General features: G+C 32.6%; 2 protein-coding genes across 9 annotated transcripts; one reads left to right on the top strand and one right to left on the bottom strand.

Annotated features, from left to right (window-relative positions):
• The first annotated feature begins 1,045 nt into the window (after positions 1 to 1,045).
• On the top strand, positions 1,046 to 3,946 carry Nipsnap (protein nipsnap). The gene is made up of 5 exons (XM_011642942.3): positions 1,046 to 1,359; positions 1,494 to 1,676; positions 2,523 to 2,688; positions 2,777 to 3,044; positions 3,131 to 3,946. The coding sequence occupies exons 1-5, from the start codon at positions 1,274 to 1,276 to the stop codon at positions 3,277 to 3,279; spliced, it is 852 nt and encodes a 283-aa protein (XP_011641244.2). The 5' UTR covers positions 1,046 to 1,273; the 3' UTR covers positions 3,280 to 3,946.
• Positions 3,039 to 17,245, bottom strand: Tao (Serine/threonine-protein kinase Tao). Of its 8 annotated transcripts, XM_089070617.1 has the most exons (13): positions 17,065 to 17,244; positions 16,547 to 16,864; positions 14,011 to 14,448; positions 13,560 to 13,908; positions 13,090 to 13,265; positions 12,792 to 12,954; positions 12,329 to 12,678; positions 11,795 to 12,040; positions 11,474 to 11,701; positions 10,889 to 11,128; positions 10,464 to 10,721; positions 10,101 to 10,357; positions 5,697 to 9,939 (listed from the first exon to the last, which is right to left on the bottom strand). In XM_089070617.1, the coding sequence occupies exons 3-13, from the start codon at positions 14,314 to 14,316 to the stop codon at positions 9,819 to 9,821; spliced, it is 2,694 nt and encodes an 897-aa protein (XP_088926743.1). In that variant the 5' UTR covers positions 14,317 to 14,448; positions 16,547 to 16,864; positions 17,065 to 17,244; the 3' UTR covers positions 5,697 to 9,818. The 8 variants fall into 8 exon arrangements, with proteins under 8 accessions (XP_088926746.1, XP_088926743.1, XP_011641243.1 ...); XM_089070620.1 differs by lacking the exon at positions 5,697 to 9,939 and adding an exon at positions 3,039 to 3,979 and having other exon boundaries at positions 16,547 to 17,244; XM_011642941.2 differs by having other exon boundaries at positions 12,329 to 12,657; positions 16,547 to 17,245.
• Positions 17,246 to 18,390: the final 1,145 nt, after the last annotated feature.

Below are 18,390 nucleotides of genomic sequence, written 5' to 3'. Positions count from 1 at the left end.
CAATTAATTCAAATCATCGTAATTGCCAATGAAGACTAAACTGGAAATTAAACAGCATTATATTGAAAAAAAAGTGTTCTGATAATCTGTTTCATAATCTGTTTCTGATTTTTTTTAATAACTTTTATTTATATTAATTATTATATATTATTTACAATTTTACGACACGAAAAGAATATTAAGTTAAAGCACATCGACAATCTAATTTGCTGTTGGCACTCCTGCAAATAGGAACGATATGCGAATTAATTGAGTTCACTGAATAATTTAATTAATTAAAATGTAACAAATCGCAAAGTCGACGAAATTGATCTCCAAGATAAATGAAGCATTTTGATAGTACATTTGATTTAACTGTGTAAAAATTTATTTAGACACTTGTTATTTTTGAGAGATACATTTGTATTTGCTGATATATTATCTATTTCGATTTTATTGAAAATGTTTATAGATTACAGAAAGATCTGTTATCTTATCTAAAAAGGTGCTTAGAATTGGACAAAAATGAAATCTTGTGGAACTTTAAAATATATTTTAAAAAAATATTTTTAGATTAAAATCGAGATTAGAGAAGAATACATTTCAGGAATTTAAAACGTATTTTTTTTTTTTTTGGATTGCTGTACTATCTGGATTTAGGATTTTGCGAAGCTCTCAATAGATGTTTATACTTCAAATCTCGCTAGTTGCATTCAGAAGTACAAAAAAAATGAGACGGAATGAGAAAAAAAATTGAGACGGATTTTATTTAGTAAGTAATCAATGTGCACATATGTACTAATCTTCCAATTTTTCTACACTTTCTCAATAAATCCTTTGTTTCTCGTTTCTCTTCAAAAAGCAATTAACTCTTTCGTTATTCGAAAATTAAACGGAAAGAGGAAATCGTGGAAGAAGTTGTGAAAGAATTTGAGGAGAATGTCTTAAAGCCATTATAAACTAGGCTTTAAAGTCGCCGCTTACGCGTTGCGTGCGCATATCCCTCAAGTATTTATCTACATTCATCGGAGTGGGAATGCTCTCGATGATCCTAAGTTTTAGGAAGCTAGAGAGGAAGAAAGAGAGAAAGAGAGAAAGAGAGAAAAAAAGCGAGCCACGCATGGAGATTACGAATATAAATAAACCGACCGCGCGAATTGGCGGTTTTCCGCAGAGTCTCGTCGGGAGCGCCGCGCGCCCCGTTACGATCGTCGAATATCCAGGGCCGAATCACGAGTTCGTTACGGACGCAGGCCGGCAGTGGAGATCCGCGCGCGCGGGGGCCCAGTGAGAAATGGCCGCTGTTTTGAGAAGAGAATTCCGTCTCGTGGCGAACGCGCTCGGCGGCAACGGGGGTTTACCGTTGCACGTAGCCGCACGGTAAGCGCGAAACGAGTTGCGGACTTTCTTTTCTCTTTCGGCGCGAGCGAGCCGACCGTATCCGGAGAGTCCGCGACCTATCCACCGTTACAGCCTTGGTACGGGTCGAGTAATCGCTGTATTCCGTTCCGTAGGTCATTGACAAGATCGTCGGTCCGATGCGACATCAGCGAGGGATGGCTGAAAAAGCTTCTGGTAAGGAAGATCGAGCCCACGAAGGAGTCGCACTCGCGGATGCTCTCCGACAAGGACATCATTTATGCGCTGCACACACAAAACATACGGCCAGACTCGATTGACAAATATTTGGCCAACTAGTGAGTCGACATCTTTGTGACCTTGCATCCGAGTGCGTGGTGGTTCACTGACCTATAAACTCGAGCTGCAATAGAATTGATTTTCGTTCCTAACCGCGTGCAACATTTTTTATTTTATTGTCACATATTTTTGTTAACATTTGCAAATATCGGCACTGTCACTTTGTGAAATGTAATTAGAGCTTATTTATTTATATTTTATCACAAACTATTATTTTTATCACGTGATGTTGAATATTTTTCAAGTATTTATAATATTTTAGAAATATTTTTTTTGAGGTTACCTATGAAAAAAAGTTTATGAATTTTGATCTCAAAACTTTACAGGTCAAAAATAATTTTAAAATTCTGCTTTTGAAATATTAGACAATCCTTGTCCTTAAGAAATATTTAGCGTGTAATTGATATCTGAACAATAATTTATATAATTTTTGTTTTATATTTTTAAAAGATATATTAATATTTGATTCTTTCTGGCTTAAACATACCAATATTACTAGATATATATATCATCTGTGTAATATTTCTTTTTATTGAAAAAACATATTAAAATTTAATTTCTTACTAATTTTGAAACAAATGTTTATCTATGTTATTTTATAAAAAAAAAGTTCACATAAGGTTTGATTTCATTTCATTGATACAATTGAAAATTCAATTTCTAAAAAAATTAATTTTTAAAAAATATTCTGTATGATCAGAATAATTTATGATGACTTTTCTAGATTTAATAGTGATTATCAAAGAAAGAGTAGATATTAATATAATTTCTTTTTTGCTAAATTTTAAACAAATCATGATATGCGATACTAAATGATCGGCTTCTTTCTTTTTGTGTCATTCCAGTGAGGAAAATGTCAATCTTATACATTCGAAATCTGAATTGAATTGCGAATTAATGGGTTCATGGACAGTAGAAGTGGGAGACTTGGATCAAGCTTTACATTTGTGGCAATATAAAGGTGGATATGAACATGTAGATTATGCACAGAAAGTACTTTCTGAAGATAAGGTATAAAATATTCTGCTAACTATATAAATAATACATAAAAATATTAAACATAATGGAGCAATCATAAATTGTTAAAAAATTTCCATAGGATTATCAACGATTGCTCAAAGAACGAGGGAATTATTTGAGATCACGTCATTTACAATATCTATTGGCGTTTAGTTATTGGCCACCACTGGAGAAACGAAACGGCTCGAACAAATATGAGATACGTAGTTACACCTTAAAACCAGGCACAATGATAGAATGGGGAAATAATTGGGCGAAGGCTATTAATTACAGACGTAACAACAATGAACCGTTTGCTGGCTACTTCTCACAAATTGGCAGATTATACAATGTACATCATATTTGGTGTAAGTAAAATTGTATACCGTTTATGTTGCGTTTGTGTACATTACGCTCATTCATCTTACATGTCAAATATTTTGTTGCCTCTCAGGTTACAAGAATCTTAAGTCACGTCAGGAAACGCGCGAGAGCGCCTGGAGACAACCTGGATGGGACGAGTATGTGGCTTACACTGTACCCTTGATAAGAAAAATGCAATCGCGAATATTAAGCCCAACTTCGTTCTCGCCTACGAAATAAGATTCTACGGGTGCGAACACAAATGCATTTGTATATTATACACTGGTTATTTCTTATAAATATATACGTACGGACTGTAATATTGTAAAAACATTTGTTACATGTATACACTGTGTAGATTTAAGTATATAAAGCAGAGCCGTGCAAATCAAGAGTGCAAAGAATATATCAACGCCCTCGCTATTGAGGAAATTTTCCGAAATTTCCGTCAAAAATGTTACTATTTTCTATTTACTACTAGTACTAGTTATAAATTGTATTGATTATTTTATAATTATATGTAATGAATAATATATAATAAATGTAATATAATGTTATAAATTTATATTACATCTTTTTAATCCTCTTGAAGCTTCTTTAATATTAAATTCGTAAATAGATAAAGAGCTTCCTTGTTATGGTACCAAGGCTCTTTGCACGGCCCTGATATAAACTATGCGCATAAGAAGAGCTATAAATTTTTGTTGTATTACAACTGGCAGGATATAGTTTGTTACTGTGTGGTATTATACATTGTAGCAGAAGTGTTTGTTTATATATGTATATATGTACACATATATACATATACATTTAAACAACACATCACGTTTTTGTCAAAATGTCAGTTGAAGCACAACGTATATACGTACTTGTATAGAGAGAGAAAGATATAAAAGAATGATCTTTATACTTTCGCATTTTTCCTTATTCATCCATAAACCTGCAATTTAAAAAAAAAAATATATGTATATCACAGGAAGACTATACGATTCGAACAGATTTTATTCATAATTTTCTCATTTGCCGTGTTTGTTGTCTATTTCTTATTTATTATTTATAATAATATATGTACAAAAAATATATTTTTCAATGCAGCATTGATCAAGTACACATATTATCAGTAAAATTTGACATATGCATCATTTAAAAGGATCGGCAAACTGGATCAAAATTCGTTCATAATTTAACATTTCTCATTTTTATTATTTTATCAATATGTATTGGATTAAACAATTTCAGCTGTTTCCTTTAAGTTTAAGTTTTAATTTGTGATGCAGGTAGCATCTTACATCATTTACTCCAGTCAATCGATTTAAATACAAAATATCTTCGTATATATTACTTAAATTTAAAAATAAAACTCAATACTCGTATAATAATCAAAAATGTTTTTTTTTATGACTCGATTATTCACATTACGTATAATGCATTACGATTATTTATTTATTAGAAAGATATCGCTATATCTATCTCAAATCTGAAATTTTACATTTTATGTCTTGTGTTAATATAATAATAGCGATGATAATAATAAAGTAACAATAATAAAATAATATTAATAAAATAATAGGGAAAATATTTATCTATTGTACGATATTATCTCATGCTACAAATGAGTTTTATGAGCATGTATTGACTATAAATATTAGCTCATTCACTCTCAGGCAATTACACTCAATTCGATGTAAAATACTTCAGCATTGTCACAGAAAATTGTAATGAAACTATTCTCTTAATTGCAGCTAATACAGTTGATGCTCGTATAACGCTATTAGTTGCAAGAATTTAATATCTCAATTGTTATGTTGATATCTTAATATAGAGCTATACATATTACAAAATTGAATGAAGAAATATTAAATTTCAATGACTTATTAAGAATTGCCTTAATATGCATACTATATATACAGACATGAATCTCATTCTACATATTCAAAATATGGTACAAGATGTTTGGTATGAGTTATGTTCTCCTTCAAGAACAAAATGCACAGAATGAATTAAAATCTATAAAACCATCGATAAAGCTTAAAATTTTCGAAGGAAATCAGATCTGAGTGTCATTAGAACTAATCTTCAATTATCTTCAAACTCATCAACAATTTCGTACATGTCCTTAATTTCACAATGCTGATGCATTTTCAAATCAAACGTCCTTTGGAAGGTATCACGCTGTAACAAATGTTTTCCGTATTTGTGTATAGTGAAACTGTTTCAATCTATATAATAATAACAACGGATAATATCGAAAAAAATAGAAAGTACTTTCAGAATCAAAAAATTACGCGATCTTAAATAATATCAGTAATATCGTTCTACTTGTCAATATTTTATAAAAAAAATTTCTCGTGAAGAATTTTCTCTTGTATAAGTTTGTTGGAATCAATAATAGTATAAACAATTGAACTTATTATCTGATTCTCTTTAAAAACTATCAATTTTCTTATAAAACATATCTGCATATAGATGAACATTCTGTTTTGCAAAATTATGTTATCCTGTACTTATTTTTTGTTTCACGATCTGAAGTATTTTCTACTTTCCATGGTATCAATTGGTATTTATTCTGCGACTATGCCTACTCTCTCTCTCTCTCTCTCTCTCTCTCTCTCTCTCTCTGCGCATTTTCGCTTTGAAAGAAACAAGATCGTTGAAAATAAAAGGAAGTTACGATTTATCTTTAATTAAAGCCAAAAATTGTATTGAAGTATATGTAGTTACATTCACTTCGGTGTTTCGTCGTGTACAAAAAACAATATTCTTGTAATTGGCCGATAGTGTAAAGAAGACATAATCCGTACTGGAATCGTAGTTATTACAGCAATCTCAAAAATATTGCGTTTCTATCCGATGACAGTGAATTTGTATCGCGATACAAACCACCAACATTTCAAAATCACACCTTAAATGGAAGTAAGTGAAAAACGAGCTCGCCAAATAATCACAAGCATCAATTGATAATAAGGTATTTGATATGCTATGCCTATGATTAATTGTCTAGCTTATCAGTTATCACATTCCAAATTTAACTGATAAAGTTAGCCACGCGCGCATCTTTTTGAAAAATTTTTATAAATTTCTCTCTCGCGTACACACACACACACACACTCTCTCTCTCTCTCTTTCTCTCTCTCTCTAGATACTAGATATTATAATCAAAAATTCCATATCGCAGTTCTATGTAAAGCGAATAAATATTTACAAAACTCTAGCAACATCGACAATTAATTTCCTAAATTGGGTATTCAGCAAGTTATAGTGATTACACAGACTATGGTCGAGAATCTTTTTGTTACATACATACAACTTAACTCAGAGACACAACTCGTGCTATAATTAAAAGTGCGTATAAAACTTAACAATTTTTTTTATATAGAACCTTTTTGACAAAGGTAAGTTTGAAATCTAAAACTTTAATAATTCGCGATTATTTAATTAGTTACTTATAGTAACAGAAATATCTATTATATAACATATAGTATTAAATTAGTCTAAACAGTTTTCCTAAGCCACACATCTTACGCAATTTAGATTCTGGTTTTGTTAGCACGAACAATGTCTGTTAGTCTGTTATGATTCAAATTGATTATAGTAATTGATTTCAGACATCCTCTCCCTAATGCAGAACAACCTAAGGAAGAATTTAAATATATCTTCATACACACACTGTGGGGGATGTCGTCATACTGTCTTTTCCGTAATGAATCATTACATTTCGATTACTATGTATAATATGCGTTTTGTATTTACATATCATGTAATTAAAACGGGGAACATCATCTCGGTTGATTGTGACAGTTTTCCGTATTGTACAGCTTGGAACATATAATCATGACAACAATTGTATTATTCATGTTTCACTATAATCACTCGTATCACTACAATTGAACACACTTTTAGATATTCGTTCGATGCATGCTAGTCACTTATAATTTTCACGTCAAATTTCATTTATAAAAGATTAAAAAAGAAATATATATAATGAAAATTGGAATGTGTGTGTATATATATATATATGTATGCTATGTTGCCATTGATAATGCAAATGACAAATTGTTTACTACGTGAATAATGTTTAAAGCTCTCACATCTTTTTACTCTTCTTTAAACATAAATTATAAAAAGTCTACGAAATTTACGAAATAAAATGCAATATTTTTGGTCATGCCTCTCGATCTGTTTTATTTTCGTTATTTTTATCTAAAATTAAATAAACACTTTTCTTGAATTTAAGTGAAGATCTTTACAAGCCATAAGTGTAAAATAAAAAAATTACAGAAGAACATTAGTTCTTTCTTTTTTTTAATAATATATATATATATATATATATATATATATATATATATATATATATGTATATGCATTAATCATTATAATACAAATATTTGATTGGCTTTTTCAACTATCACTTACAAGTATCTCATGGTGACATGTCTTACTGCTCTCAATGTATTAGAAAAAAAATTAAATTATATCGTTGAATTGTAAAAATTTACATTTCTTTATGATAACAATGAAATGCTTTATACAATAAAACTTATCGACATTTCAAAATCCAGAAATAAATGGACTATATGCATTGCTAAATATTAATTACATAATATAGTAGCACCTCCTTAAGAGTGTTATCATTTAATGGAAATACACTTTCTTAATACGCAGTTCTTGAATTTAATATGAAACGACACATTGTTTTTTTTCTTTTTCGTTGATTTTTGCAGAGGAAAGTGTCAAGTTGTTATAATAACAGAACATTATTAGAACATTATTAGAAGGAACAACAGTCACAATCATTTGGATACAAATTTTATATGCATAATGGTTCGTGACATATAAAATAAAAATAAATGAAAAGTAAACAAGAAAAACAAAACGTGTACATTTTGATGTAAAAGTACAGCATTGGGATGTGTACTGGATGAAATTTTAAATGTAGTTATACAGTATATGATACAATATAAATATACAATAGAGCAATAGAGCAAGTGTACTTCAAACTCTTACAAGCAGAGATGGAGGGACAAACGTTCGTTAAACGTTTATTCAAAGTTCTGTAAAACGCAAATATAATTAATACGGAACATTACAAAAGTGAATGTTATTAATTTTATATATCAAATAAAGATAAAATGTTGTAATTATCAGTATAAAAATGTAGAACATTTTGTTAATGCATAAATAATATCATTTTATCTTATAATTAAGGTATCTGTATCTTTGTATCTTATTCTGATTAATACACACATTTTCGTGATTATATCTCTTCATTAAGTATTTGACATATAAATACTTTTAAACACACTGGATTAATGCTGCATGAATAAAAACACGAAAAGGGAGATGAAAGATATTAAATAATTATAACTATGAAAATAAGTAAATTGCGTAATAATGACATAGATGATATTTAGAGATTAATAAAAAAAAATTTTTTTTTACATCAAGAATCTTTAATAAAAAAAAAAGATTCATATAAAATAAATAATCTTGTTTTAGATAATGCATAGAAGATATATTAATATATCACATAAATAATGTTCACATATAATTAATTTTATGAAGGCTACATATTTAAGAGGTATTCAAGATACAACATTAAAAAAACAGCAGAAAACTTGAAAGGAATTGAAAAGTGAATACCAATTGTTTTTAATGCTCAACAATAATTTTATTACCAATTAAATTTTTTTATCGATATAAGATGAAAAATATAAAGAAATAAAGGAATAACGTTGTATCCTGAATTTCAATCTCATCTTGAAAAGTGTATATTTGATTACTGATATGTACAAAAAAAAAATAGTTTTGTTAAATTTGTTAGAATATTACTTTACAAAATTCTTTACTATAATTTTTTTATTATTTTATTATATATATATATATATATATATATATATATATATATATAATTAAAGATCTTGACATACATAAAAAGTATACAAATACGCGCGATGCTCAATTATCACGAAAAACTATAGTTTTCGTTATGAAGGCAACATAAAAATTGACCACACTGAGAAGGATATCTCAGACTTGTCTTAAAGGAAAAAGAATAAAATATATATATTAATTCGAGCATTAGAATTATTATATTGTTACTTTTGTCATATTCGTAGTATATTAATAAATAAATGTCTCTCTAAATTTTCTTTCTGTGGTATAGATGTGTATAAAATTTTTTTCTCTCTAAACTGACGTCATCTGGCCTATGAATTTTAAGATTCTCTAGTATAATTCTCTATTAGAAATGAGATTAATATTCTAAAAATTTTTCTTTATCTTCCCATGCATCTCAGAATATTTGGTTGTGATCAATAAATATTACAATGTTGCAAAAAGCATCTAAATTCTTCTTCAATATGAAGCTCTTTCTCTTTTCTTTCTGGTAAATTATGTCGATATATCTGAACAATTAAAAAACGTGGTTATGACAATTTCAGTCCAATACACATTCCCAACCTTTAACAAACCATTCAAGTTCGGTTCAATGCACACAACGAGCCAACTCTTGTTATATATATAAGTCATTGAATTGTTATACGTCGGTAGACTCGTCATGTACTTACTATAGGCAGACATATATATGTATGTATATTAATATGATCAATCATGTTAATATACACATATAAGTATATATTAACATGACTAATTATGTTAATATATATACATATAAGTGTATATATATATATATATATATATATATATATATATATATATATATTATATATATATATACACACACACACACACATATATATATATACACATTAATGTTAAAATTAAAGACTATTAGGGGGGAAGGACGTGGAACTATTACTATGAGCCAGACTCAACATAGAGCCACTAAGGCTTTCATCGTCCGGATAAGATTCTTTCGATGCCTCAGCTATCGCCAGAGCACTGCAATAATTTGTGAAAAATACTATACAAAAATATTTTAAACACACATGTATATGTAATGCATATAATAATTGACATATCTGATGAATATAATCATATTCCTCGCTAAAAATTTAAAAAACATTGTCTATTGTATATTGTACTTTCTCCCCATCACGTACCTGAATCCTATTCTTGCACTTTCCTCATCAAATTGCTGCAATTCCCGTTCTTGCCTTTCATGTAGCAGGCGTATACGTTCACTACGTTCACGAAGGAATTCCTGAGTTTCTAATTCCATTTTTTGTTCAAGCAAAGCTCGTCTAACGGATACACGATCTTCCAACTCACGACGTTCCCTGTTTCTTTGCGCCTCGGCTTGCATCTTATTTTTTGATTGGTATGCCATTAGAATTTCTAATTCATAATTTAACCTTTCCTGTAAAATAAATATTAATTTACCATTAACATCGCACAAATAATTATAATAGATTATAAAGCGTATAATAGATAATAAAATATTATCAATAATATGTATATCACACCTTAAGATTATGGCATTCTACTTCTTGTGATTCATCTAGCCGTATACTTTGCTTTTGGAGCATTTCAGCGATACTTTGCTCATATTGATCACCTAAAAGTGCCAATTTACGCCTTTGTTCTTCTTTTAGCTTTTTAATAACTGCCTTCTGCTCATCCTTAGCAGTTGTTTGCAAGATTTGAGCTTTCAATGCTTTATATTGTCGTGTTTGTATTTTACAAGTTTCTCTAAACTGTTTACGGATTTGCATTTCCTTTTGCTAAAATTGTAAATCATTTGTCAGTATAATATCAAATGTACAAAAAAACATATTAACATTTAAACATCAATTTCGATGTTTTATTTGAAAATATTTATACTCTTGATCAAACAAATGTCAATATATCAATATCTAATACTCATATTGCTATATTTATTGTTATTTACCTTGAGACTCTTCGGTTGTTGCTTAAGTTCCAATGCATGCTTTTTACGTAGATCACGTTCAGCCCTTTGCATGTAATCCTGCTGATTACAAAGCTCTGTTGTATGTTGTCGATGCACTTGATCCTCACGAAGTGCATGTACTGCTCTTTGTTGTCTATATTCTAATTCTTGTGTCTTTTCATGGTGTCGCAGAAGCATAGCATGTGCTTGTTCTAATTGCTGTTGTCGTTTATTTAATTCCTATTTAACATATCCAATGTAAAATCCAATGTAAAAATTAATTCCTATTAAACATATTCAATGTAAAATCCATTTTTAACATTCATATTCAATAAAATAAAAATGTCAATAGAAATTTTGTTAAGATGGATGTCAAAATTAATATTAGGAAAAATTAATATTAGGAAAAAAATAAAAATTATATTATTTTTTTATATTATTGTTTATAAAAAAGTTATTAATTTGTATATATTTAATATAAAAACATGCAAAATAAAAAATTTTGGAGAAAATATTAATGCTTCATTATTTAAAAAAAAATTATTAAAAAAAAATTTTTCAATCTATCAATAAGGAGACACAAACCTCACGAAGAAGCTCTTGCTCCAAACTATGGAAGATGAGTAACTTTTTTCTACGGAATTTTCTTATTTCAAGATCCAAATATTCTCGTTGTCCTCTCGCAAGCCGCTGTTCCTCTTGAGCTTCCATCTGCCTTAAATTATCTTTTTGACTTTGAAGCGTAGCATCTCGTTGCCTCTTTGGAGTTACCTCATCCTGAGAAAGTTCTTTTTTCCATCTCTCCTTATAAGCCTATGTAAACGGAATTGAATGTTTAAGATATAAATTAAATATATTAAGATTTTATATATCACGATCAATTTTTTTTTTATGCCATCATCTTACTTTGTACTCTCTTTTTTGTTGAGCTTCCAGAGCTTTACGATCAGCCTCCTGCCTACTTGTTATCTCTTTATGAAGTTTCTTCTCAGCATTTTGATTTTGTTTTAATTTGCGTTCCAACTCTTGCAGATGTCTGAGCTGCAATTTCTCGAGATCTTTACTAAACTGTTGCAATAGAGTTTCATACTCTTTGTCTAACAGTTGTTTATGTGACTCCATTTCCATCTTGCAGCGTTCTTCTAATTTCACCTGTAATAAAAGAAAAAATTATATACAAACTAACAAACGTACACATTTTTTTAATTTGTTCACGCAACAATTGATAGTTATTGTTTATAGAGATTTAGAATCTTTTCTCGAGAGAATGTAATTATTAAAAAATTGTCAAGTTATTTGTACAGAAAAAATTTAAGTTTTTTTGAACATATACAAATTTCAGAGTTTATCAATCGTAATAACATACATTCTATAATATAATTCTATAATATAATCTGTGTAATATATATAGATATATGTAGAATATTTTATTTCTCTTACCAAAGCACCTTGGTGTTCTCTCCTCATTCGTTTATATCCACTCATTTGTTCATGCATCTCTTCTTGCATATGTTCCTTCTGTTGTTTCGTAACAATTGAAGTTGTCCTAATTGTTGCAAAATTATTGGCACCGTGTTCAAGAAGATTGGCAGTGACACCACCTGCTGAGACTTTATGCCGATTTCTAACAGATCCTGAAGAATAGTCATTACCATCGGCATTCGGCAGCGGCAGGCTATTGGTGGAGGAACTTTGAGAGCTCGCTGAGACGCCCATTGAATGTATAGAGTGTTCTGAGGTAATTGAATTGCTTTTGCTACTATCACCACCTGTTTGTTCATCGGGAGTATCTGTAGCAAGTGATTATCATTTTGATGATTCAGGAATATCGGTAAAGCTAACAATTAACTCAAAAAGTTAAAATAATTTGGCTAAATTTGACGTTTAATAAATTTAAATATACCGTCAGCGTCACCAACAGTGCTCTCTGTCTCGCATGCGTCAATCATCAAGATTTTCTTCATTTTACGATAATTCAAATTATCTAATTCCCGGACAGCAGCTTTCGTTCTCTGTATCAAATCTATCAAAACTTGAGGAGAACGTGGTCTGGTGACAAATTGATGCTGTAAAATTGAAAGCCTATAAGAGAACAACTAGACTACTACTAACATATTATCATATAAACGTAAAAACAGAAAGGAAGGAAAAGAATGTACGGATGTAAAGTATCGCTGCAGATATACATAAGGACAACTCACTGATAACAGTTTCCCGGATGTTGGTCTTTCGATTGGACTTTTTGTGAGACACACCTCAACAAAATGTCGAAAGATATCAGTCCAATCTGGTGAATTTAATGTTGGAGTATCGTTTTGTGCAATATGATACAAGGCGCTCATAGCATTCATATTAAAATAAGGTGGCTTTCTTTCCGCTGTAATTAATGATATCAATAATATAAGTCTTGTATTCGAACTAGAATAAATCATACATAAATTTCTGTATTTCTTTAATAAAGAGAAAAGTTAGGATATTAATTAAATTAAAGAATTTTGAAGAATCATATCAATATTTTGCAATTTAAATAATTATTTTGTTACTCCGACATAAAAAATTATATAACACACGTGATAATAATTACTTTAAATCATGACACAAAAAAGAAATACTAATGATTAGTAGTAAATTTTTAGATATATATAATCAATGTTTTAAAATCCCATATTACCTAATTCGATGCACGTTATTCCTAACGACCATACATCAACCTTGCCATCATATTGCCCCTCGTCCATCGCCAATATAACTTCTGGCGCCATCCAGTATGGAGTTCCTACGAAACTGTTGGCTGGACATTTTATACTCGCGGAACCGAAATCAGCTAATTTCACTGTACCATTCTCAGTAAGCAGAACATTGCCTGCTTTCACATCACGATGGATTCTTCCAAGAGAATGAAGATAATGCAAACCGCGTAATACACCTTCGCATATTGCAGCTATCTCTTCTTCTTTTAATGGTCTTTTGTGTACCTCAATAATGTCTGATGCTGAACCAAGACAATATTCCATCACCAACTATAAAACGGCATCCAATACAGGTTTAATATCATTTAGAAAATATTATTTTAAAATATGACAAATCAACTAAAAAGAACGAATTTCATATTTCGCACATACCCAGGCAGTGTGGTCCCTGAGATAGCAACCCTTATATTCTATAGTGTTAGGATGGTTAAGTTGCCTAAGAAATCGAATCTCCTTTAAAATGTCCTGCCATTTTTCCACCGTCTGCTTCCCCAGGTAAGACATTTTTTTGATGGCAACAATTTCTTTGGTAACCAGGCATCGTGCATAGTAAACAGCTCCGAAACTACCATGCCCGATCTCGCGTAGATCCTCAAATATTTTTTCCGGATCATTTTTCTCGAATAATTCGGCAATCTCTGGGTCCTTTAAATTACCAGGCCTTGCAACAGCTGGCATAGTCGAGTTGTTGATAATTTGATGCCCGAGGCCTACTCCAGACACCTTGCCCTCTTATCTTTGTATTCCTTGCCCAAACCGTCTAATTTTATTGAATCCTCTGTCAGTCCATTCCCAAATTTAACATTCTATCTATAAAAGAAATATATTTTAGATGTAAATATTTTGAGCTAAATAAAATTTAAGTTATTATATGATATTTAATATATGTCACATCATAATAAAGTATAGAAATATTGTTTCCTTTTCTATTTGTAGTAAAATGTTATATAAAAAGAATTATTAGAAAATATCAGAAAATTATAGCTTGTATAAGACAATAAAAGATATTTCTTATTTAAAAAATAAAACTTCTTAGAGATGTTGAAGATCATAGTTTACTAACTTTTATTTGTATAACCCGGTTATTTACTTTTCAACACTAAATATTCTGATAAATACAGGATTCCACTATATGGAAATCACTCTTTCAATTAAATAAGAGATAAAATTTCATTATTTCTTGTGTTCACAAGAACATTCTTGTAATTATTAACAATTATTAATGTCTTGACATTTTTCCATAAAAATTCTTATCTCAAATCAATAGAGAATCAATATCTAATGTTTCATATATTAATTATAAATCGTACTAGTTTTAAAGTTATACACACAACTAATCAAGAATGACAAATAATTGCGGTAAAAATCTAAAGCAAATGATTGATTAAAACTTTGCTAATTTATGGAACTTTTTGTTTAATGTTCAAGTTATCAACTGTATCTTTTAGTATATCTCACAAATTGTCATTTCTTAACGTTAAATATCTCGATGAAATTGATTACTTTAAAAATATGGCTTTTTCTTATCTATTTTTATATCCTTAAATTTCGCTTTAAGAAAATAATTCCCAATTTTGCAATTAAGCTTCAAAGTGAAACTTTTGAATTTATCAACAAATATTTCATCCTCTTTAAATTCTCGAGGGAGACTAATAAATTTCAGAAGGGATTCGCTTCTGAAGTTAATTAATTTTCCGCTTGTGAAACATCTTCCTCCGAATCGGAGGCACCTCGCGCGAGCTTTCGAACACAAGGACGGAACGAATGACACATTGCAAAAGCACAAATATTTATGCCCATTGTCCGAGCCTCGTCGTCGTCACCCTCGCCATCATTTCCATTTTTTTTTTTTTATTTCGTCCACGGGAGCGAGGATCTAAATGTGATTTCTCCCGCGATCGCGACGACGAGGAGGACAAGGGGACGACGAGGAGGACGAGGGAGACAAGAAGAAAACATGTAACGGCTCAAACAACACACACAGAAATAGGCACGTTCTTCCTACAGGAAGGACAAGAACCGCCACGCACTACCGTCATTGTTGTCGCGTTAGTCACGTTACTCGTCGCAGCTTCGAGTAGCTGACACCTAGTGCGTATCATCAAGGAGATGATCCTGGGTGGGGAGGACCGGACTACCGGCGGTCGTCGTTGATCGTTTCCGTCGCGCGACAGGATCGGAACAGATCGGAGGGCGAGAGAAAGAGAGGGAGGAAGGGAGGAAGGGAGGAAGGGAGGGAGGGAGGAAGGGAGAATGGGAGAGGGGCTCGGGAGGTAAAATTCGGCAGGGCGCGCACGAAAGAGAGAATTATCGACGCGCGGCGTCGAGAGGGAATATTCTTAAACGCGAGCAAGCCTCGGGAAGCCTGCGTTTCGCGAAGGAGAGGAAACTCGCCGGTAACTCGAGCGACGGTGACGACGTTGATGTTGATGATAACGACGATGACGGCGACGGAAGAATTCGCAGGAGGGAGGAGAAATGCGGACGTAAAGAGGGTTGGGTCCTCTACGCTCGTCGGCCCGATCAGGCCCTCCTCCCCACCTCTTCCCGTCGCCGTCCTCATCCTCTTTTCTTCCTCCCTTGCCCCTCCCCCCTACCGCCCGTTATAGTGCAGCGCTGCACCGTGCTGCGCTCTCGATGCGATATGTTGTCGACGACGATGACGACGACTACGACGACGACGACGATGATAACGAGATGAAAACATGCATAACATACACCTCGCGTTACAGCGCGCACGTTACAACGGACGGATCTGTTCGTTCGTCCGTCCGTCCATCCGTCCGTCCGGGTGGCGTGACATCGCGCGGTTTCACGCGCCGCGACCCGCGACGGACGGAAATCCCGCTCGGGTCGGTCGAGGCAGGGCTCGATCTAGCTAAAAAAGGGCCGAGAAAATCGTATTCACCTCCAAAATGGCGAGGGAGCGGGCGGGGAAGCATGCGCCTCGCAGGCTCCGTGTGCACTTTCTTTAGGCGGAGGCAGAGGCGAAGGCAGAGGAGGAGCAGGAGCAGGAACAGCAGCAGCAGCAGCAGCGGATCTCTTTCCTGGACCTGACCGCCGATCCCGCGGACATAATTAAGCGTCTGTGATCCTCGGGCGAGCCCGTTGCTGGTTCGCCGTCGTGAGAATCGCGCACCGCGCCCCGGAACAATACACGCCTCGTTGTCGTCCTCGTCGTCGCCGTCGCCGTCGCCGCCGCCGTATACGCACGTCACTCACGCACCTACACACACACGCACGCACACATATACACGTATACTCTCTCGTTCTCGTTTCTCTCTTTCTCTATCTATCTCATCCCCCTCTCTCACTCTCTCTCTCTCTCTCTCTTTCCCCCTTTCTCGCGGGCGCGCACGCGCGAGCACTCTCGCGAGAGTGAACGAGGCGCGAGAGACGGCGAGCAAAGAGACGAGCCCACCGTACCTCAGGTCCACGGACGATCGCAGGAACGGTACGCGAGGATTCCTCCACCTGCGTCTCGCGTCCTATTTCCCTCGTCCCGCTTCGTACCGTACTTGCACCGTATACACCGTACACACTCTACACGGCACACCAGGCGCGAGAGCCGTCCGTTCGCGATGGCGGTGGCGCTCTACGTCGGTCACGTTGCAAACTAGCCACCTGTAGCCGCCTCGGTACGGTCGTCTCTTCCAGCTCTCTCTCTCTCTCTCTCTCTCTCTCTCTCCCTCTCTGCATTTTCCTGCTTTATCTCGGAGAGATTCATCGCCGGGAAGTTTTCTCGTTTGTCGTTCGACGAAAAATTAGGGCCCTAGGATAATTCTGTTGATTGTGATGATCGCATAAAAATTCTTCCTTGGCAGATCTAAAATACCTATATTATCGTAATGCGTAAAATTATTATATTTGAAATGTTTGCATTGTCGACTTTATTTTATAACATTTCAAATCAGCGCTTGAAATTGATAATTCTTCTCGGTTCGATTTCAAAAGTGTCCCTCCTCTCCCCACAACACTTGGTATTTTTATATTTGTATATTTTCATGCGCACAATATATTCTCAGAATATGTCTTATGTATGAAAATACACAAATTTACAAAATTAAAAGAAAGTCGGAGGAGAGAGCATACCGCGTATTTATTTTATAAATTAATTTTAATTTAATTTTTGACAATTTTTTATGTGAACTTCCGTAAAATATCAAAAAAAGGTAAATAAGATCCTATTTAAATCTCTCAATATATGTATACACAATATTCCGGCATATCCTTCTATAAACAATTTTTAAATATATGTATATTTGAATCGAATGAAAAATTTAATTACAAAGAATTAAAGAGGTAATAGTACAAAATAAAAAAAATTTAATTTAAGTAAAAAAATTTTTATATAAAAAAACTTTGCGCTGCCTTGATTGAAATAACAATAAAGTAAAAATGAGAAATTTTTATTTAAAAAGATAATGACAAATTTAAGGAACATTGCGACAGCAATAAAAATGACCAATATGTATATTGTTCGAGCAATATAAGATAAATATAAGATTGATATAAAATTAAGTTTATTTGTTATAAAATAATATGACGCCATATATTATGTGCAAGAAACTGTATTCCTATTACTTTAATGTTATTATTATATATATGTATATATATATATATATATATATATATTATTATTATTTTAAATTGTTTAATTTTTTTATCCAGAGTGCGCTGAATGTACCGTTTTGCAAATAACATGGGAGTTGGTCTGCCCTGTACGGTATATATGACCATAGTACTTTTTTC

Source organism: Pogonomyrmex barbatus, unplaced genomic scaffold (genome assembly GCF_055798465.1).
Source record: "Pogonomyrmex barbatus isolate J1 unplaced genomic scaffold, ASM5579846v1 scaffold10, whole genome shotgun sequence".
Taxonomy (NCBI): domain Eukaryota; kingdom Metazoa; phylum Arthropoda; class Insecta; order Hymenoptera; family Formicidae; genus Pogonomyrmex; species Pogonomyrmex barbatus.
Note: the sequence above shows the minus strand (reverse complement) of the source record. Positions and strands in the feature narration are given on the sequence as shown.

What these genes read in the sequence shown, in the direction of transcription:
- Nipsnap (XM_011642942.3), top strand. Translation starts at nt 1,274, where the DNA reads ATGGCCGCTGTTTTGAGAAGAGAATTCCGTCTCGTGGCGAACGCGCTC. An exon ending in GACAAATATTTGGCCAACTA is followed by an intron (nt 1,677 to 2,522) that starts GTGAGTCGACAT and finishes GTGTCATTCCAG; the next exon opens with TGAGGAAAATGTCAATCTTA. An exon ending in CAATGTACATCATATTTGGT is followed by an intron (nt 3,045 to 3,130) that starts GTAAGTAAAATT and finishes GTTGCCTCTCAG; the next exon opens with GTTACAAGAATCTTAAGTCA.
- Tao (XM_011642938.2), bottom strand. Translation starts at nt 14,316, where the DNA reads ATGCCAGCTGTTGCAAGGCCTGGTAATTTAAAGGACCCAGAGATTGCC. An exon ending in AATAACGTGCATCGAATTAG is followed by an intron (nt 13,266 to 13,559) that starts GTAATATGGGAT and finishes CATTAATTACAG; the next exon opens with CGGAAAGAAAGCCACCTTAT. An exon ending in AGTGCAAGAATAGGATTCAG is followed by an intron (nt 9,940 to 10,100) that starts GTACGTGATGGG and finishes AAATTATTGCAG; the next exon opens with TGCTCTGGCGATAGCTGAGG.